At 44.9% G+C, this 5,000-nt stretch overlaps 1 protein-coding gene across 1 annotated transcript in view; it reads right to left on the bottom strand.

Annotated features, from left to right (window-relative positions):
* Positions 1–4,679: 4,679 nt before the first annotated feature.
* Positions 4,680–5,000, bottom strand: part of LOC143034910 (uncharacterized) — a 951-nt gene continuing 630 nt past the window's right edge. Inside the window, exon 1 of the mRNA XM_076201253.1 lies at positions 4,680–5,000. This exon is cut by the window's right edge and continues 630 nt beyond it. Within this exon, the coding sequence (XP_076057368.1) occupies positions 4,680–5,000 (321 nt within the window).

Raw genomic sequence — 5,000 nt, 5'->3', positions numbered from 1 at the left:
AAACACATTAAGTTTGTGACACATGATCGTCCTTGTCTGAATCGAAATTGCCTTGGATCTAGTATTTTGCTTTATTCCAAATGCCTTACCCATCTAACTTTGATCATTCTTTCATAAATTTTAGCTATCGTACTTGTAAGAGAGACCGGTCTATAGTTAGTAGGGTCTTCATTGTTTCCCCCTTTATATATTGGTATTATAATTGCTCTTTTCCAATCTTCTGGAACTTTACCTTCCTTCAATGAACTGCTTATTAGACTTTGTATTTTGTCTGTTAGTTCATTCCTGCATTCTCTCAAAATCCAGTTTGCCATTTCATCAGGTCCATGCGATTTTCTGACATTGAGATTGCTCAAGTGATTCATTATTTCTTTCCTTGTTACTTCTATCTCTTTCATAGGGGGACTTTCTCCTCCCACTCGATATCTCTAAGTTGTATTTTCTCCCTCGTAAACACCGATTTAAAATGCTTGTTCATAATTTCTGCCATTTATATTTCCTCTGTGTATTCAACTCCTCCTTGTAGTTTCTCTAATTCTTGTTTACTTTTCAGTTTGTTGTTTACAAATCTATAAAATAGTTTTGGTTTATCTTTACATTTTTCTATGACATCTTTTTCATATTTTCTCTTTTCTTCTCTGCACACTTGTACATATCAATTTCTATAACTAGTATATATTTTCCATTTTTCAGGTCTTTTGTCTTTCTTCCATTTTATCCAAGCTTTATTCTTTTTGTCTTTTAACTCCCTATATCTTTTGTTGTACCAACATTTTACATATCATTTTTCTTGTTTTTGTCTTGGAACATACTTTTCCACTCCTTCTTTATCATTTTTGTCAAAACATTCCATTTCTCTTCTACACTTGTTTTCTCCTTGTGTATCCTTTCCCAGTCTGCTTTTTGAAAGAATTCTCTTATTTTATAAAAAAGAAAAAAAAAATCCGTACATAGGATGCATCGGTCCAGCGTCCAGGCGTGGACTTCACTGCATCTTTTGATGTGTGGCCTTGTAACGTAACAGGTGTAAAAATCATGTGTTGAAACAATAAGAAGGGAATAATGGTTTGCAAGTGACTGGAGATCAAATGTTGGTGGAAGAGTGATGTAAGAGACATAGTTGGGGCAGTACTTCGGAGGAATGGAAATGCGGAGGCGGGTGTGAAGAGAGGAAAGTCCACTTGGTAAAATGTACAGGGGTCCAAGTGTGTTGTGATCAGAGAATAGTGTCTGAAAGGGGAAAGTATTTAACGTGTGTCGCTACAAGACCAGGTGTGATGATGTGGTCGAGCGTTCCTTCTTGCTAGTGTGTGCCACCCCCCGTGGGCAAATGATTAAAGCGGTGCCACCTGACATACTCAAGTAGAGGTAGCCTACTAAGGTTCGGAGAAAGGGAGACATCTCCTAGGGCAGGGTGCCGGGCCTTGAAGTCCCCCAGATAGATAACGCCGTGAGACATGGTCAGGGGGAGAGCATAGAGATTTATTTTTCTTGGAGCAGAATAAACATTGCAGAGTCGCAGTTTTCCATTGGCTATGGATATCTCAAAGAGTTAAAATGTCATATCATCATGGGTAAAATAGCGCAGGAGTTGATGGGAGATGGAAAAGTGAATGTAACTCAGAAAGCCATTCCTGGCATGATGGACATATGAGGCGTTACAAGCGCGTTTCGTAGATCAGTGCCATACATTGACCCCGGATTCTGGACAGCGAGGGCATTTCCACAAGGATGAGTTTGGAGTGGGAGTGGGAGTTGGTAAGCTATAGAAGCATCATTAGTAATGGTAGGCTGAGAGTGGGTGTGGTGTGGGCAAATACGAGAGTGGTGAGTGCCCGCACGCCAGCCACATTTGTCGGAGGAAACAGGACAATACGAAGATATGTCCTACACCACAGCATTTAAAGCAACAAGGCTGTTCATCTTTCATCTTTCGAAACTCGCACGGTGATAGGCAAGGAAGGAAGCAAAGAATCTGAAGTGATATTCTGTGGGCGATGGGCATAGAAGGCGTGCCGTGTTGGTAAAAGTGATGCACGCTGTATACGCCCAGAAGGTTTTTTGCTAAGGATGGTTCAACGCCCACAGGGTAGAGGGTGACAAGATATATGGGGAATTTACGTGGTCTATCGATCGAGTCCTGAACATCAAGCTTCAAAGATAAGAAATCACCTTTCATGGCATTCTTTAATTTCGGTACTTCTTCGGGAGATATGGAGACACTAAGAGATGACAGCAGATATTTTCACTTCAGCCAACTCCGGGCTGAGGTTGAATGACTTGGTTTTTCAACAAGTCAGTGAAGTTTCGTATCTACAGTCGGATTCTCACGGAAGATCAGTTTAACATAAGCAGTTCTAGCACCAAAAGCAGGAGAGGTATTGGCAACTAGGGAAGGTGAACTGTAGGGGTGAACCTAAGGGTGGGAGTTATCGGAAGCCTTGGGGTTGGGGTTCTCGTCGTGCCTGAATGATTTATAAACTGGAGAATAGGGTTCATTCATGGACGAAGTCTGGCCCACGGGTAGTATGGTGGCGGTGATGGCGGTAATAGTGGTGCAGGTGACAGGGGTGGGGATAGGGATGGCGGCTGTAGAGGTGGCGATGGCGGAGGCTGCGATGGTGACTGCGGTGAGAGTGGTGGTAGTGGTGGTGGCGGTGGTGGCGGTGGTGGCGGTGGTGGTGACGGTAGCGGCAGTGCGGAGGCGGCAGTGGTGGCGCTGGCAGCGGTGGCGGTGGGGGGCTGAGTAGCAGAGAGCAGCGACTGCCAAGATGTGGGGCCAACATGTTGCTCGTGCATAGTTAATGAAGGCCAATACTGTTCAGTGATGTCCTCGACATCACTGAGAGCGAGGTCGGCATCAATATCGGTGAGGATAGCAGGTCCAGAATAATCCATATTACCTCAGCAATATGGCAGAGGCTAGAATGTAGGCAATTGGTGCTAGTAGGGGTAGAGTAACTTGGATATGACGTTATCACACGCCATACTCCTCGTACTGTGCAAACACAGTCAGGTGAAGCAATGGACAGGGGTTTTTGGCTAAGGATAGGATTTTCTTAAGGCAAATATTGACTAAGTTCCGTAGAGGTAAAACCCCCTCTACAACAAGACTGACGCCTTGTGCTTATTGTTGTGATCTGCTAAGGCTGGAAGATGGTAGCTCACTGGATCCTCTATAATTTCTTCGAAAAGTAGGAGATCAATTGTGGGTATGTTTACGTCCAGAACCAGCAATGTGTGTGTTCACCTTGGACTCGTGATCGACAGCTGTTTCCCTCCCGGAAGAGAGCTCAGAGCTCGTATGACCGATCTATGGGTAATGCTGTGACCTTACACGCACACACACCCAACTCCCCGCCCACAAGAGTTGGAGTAACGACTCGAAGCGCAGTGGTACTGAAATTATTTCAGCCCTGGGCAGGGTTCGAGCCTGGATCGCCGTAGTGACAGTCGGAGACTCTACCAACCACGCCACCGAGTCGTTGTGTGTGTGTGCGTGTGTGTGTGTGTAATAATAAAAATGATAATAAATAATAATAATAGGTTTATTGAGATAGCAGTGATACACTGACAATAATACAATTGAGTACTTTTATGAGTAATATAGTAATTATAAGAGTGATATGCTTAGTCTAAAATTTATAATGAGTTTATTGCGCGGACAATGGATGGAATGGCACTGTTCTTGTATCGGTCAGTCCTCGGCGCTCTGATGGGCTTGATTTTGTTAGAATGCCGAGTTGCATGGTGGGTGGTTGTGGTGTTAGGTGGGAGGAAGTGACGGTGACGTGGGTGTAGCATTAGGTCCTGTCCAAACTTATTCATTGCCTCACTGTGTTTGTCGGACAATCTTGGCAAGCTGAGGGTGGTGAGGGCGTGCTCGTATCCCTCATACTGACTACCCAAGATAATTCTGCACGCTCTTCTTTGTACTTTCTCTAATTTGCTCCTCTGTGTGATGTTGAGTGATGATGACCAGGCTGGGGAGGCGTACATGAGGGTGGGGAGTACGAAGGTGGTGTAGACTCCCTTTAGATCTGGTGATGGGGTACCAAGGGACTTCAATCTGCGCAGCATGAAGAGTTTGTAAGAGGCCGTCCTGATGATGTTGTTGATGTGCTGGTTCCAGTTAAGGTGGTCGTCTATTGTGATGCCTAGTAGCTTGGCGGACTGAACCACCTGAAGGGAATGGGTTCCTAATGACAGTTGAGGTGGTGCCACCGCCTGTTTGGATGTACAAACATGCATGACCACGGTCTTGCTGTGGTTAACTGTCACATTGCTGCTCTCAGTCCACGTTTTGAGGTTGTCTAGGATGTTTTGTAGTGAAGAAAAGTCAGGCTGCCTGGTGTTGATGGGAATGCCAACTGTGCAGTCATCGACGTATTTCCATCTATGTTGGGTGTCCATTAATGCGTCATTTACGAGGATGAGGAAGCACAGTGGTCCCATCTTGGTCCCTTGAGGGACCCCACAGGTCAAGGGGAGGAGGGAGGATGTCGTTCCCTGGTACCTCACTGCCTGTTGACGTCCGGTCAGGAAGTCGGCTAGCCATGCTACCAAGTGTGGTTGGATCCCCAGTTGTATGGCTTTGGAGATGATAATGTTATGGTCAACAAGGTCAAACGCTTTCTTGAAGTCAATAAAGGTCAAGGCTAGAGAAGTATTGCGCTTGTCTACTGTAAGTGGCTGTGCAAGAAGTCCAGAAGATTAACAAGATAGTGAGTTGTGGAGGAGGATTTCATGTTGCCATACTGTTGGATATCGATTTGATCTTTAATTTTGTTGTATACTGAGTCAAAAACAAAACCCTCACAGATAAGGCTTGGGATTGGGGTGATGGCAATAGGTCTAAGGTCGCTTAGTGACTGTGGGTTCGGACATTTGGGGATGGGAGTGATATATGAAATTTTCCAGTCACTGGGGCAGGAGTTTTGACTCAGTGAAGCATTAATTATGGAGGAAAGTGGGAGGGCAAGTTCTGGGGCAAATTCTTT

This window comes from Oratosquilla oratoria, chromosome 18, assembly GCF_046742065.1.
Source record: "Oratosquilla oratoria isolate Oo_2021 chromosome 18, ASM4674206v1, whole genome shotgun sequence".
Lineage (NCBI taxonomy): Eukaryota > Metazoa > Arthropoda > Malacostraca > Stomatopoda > Squillidae > Oratosquilla > Oratosquilla oratoria.
This window is presented reverse-complemented; position numbering and strand designations above follow the sequence as displayed.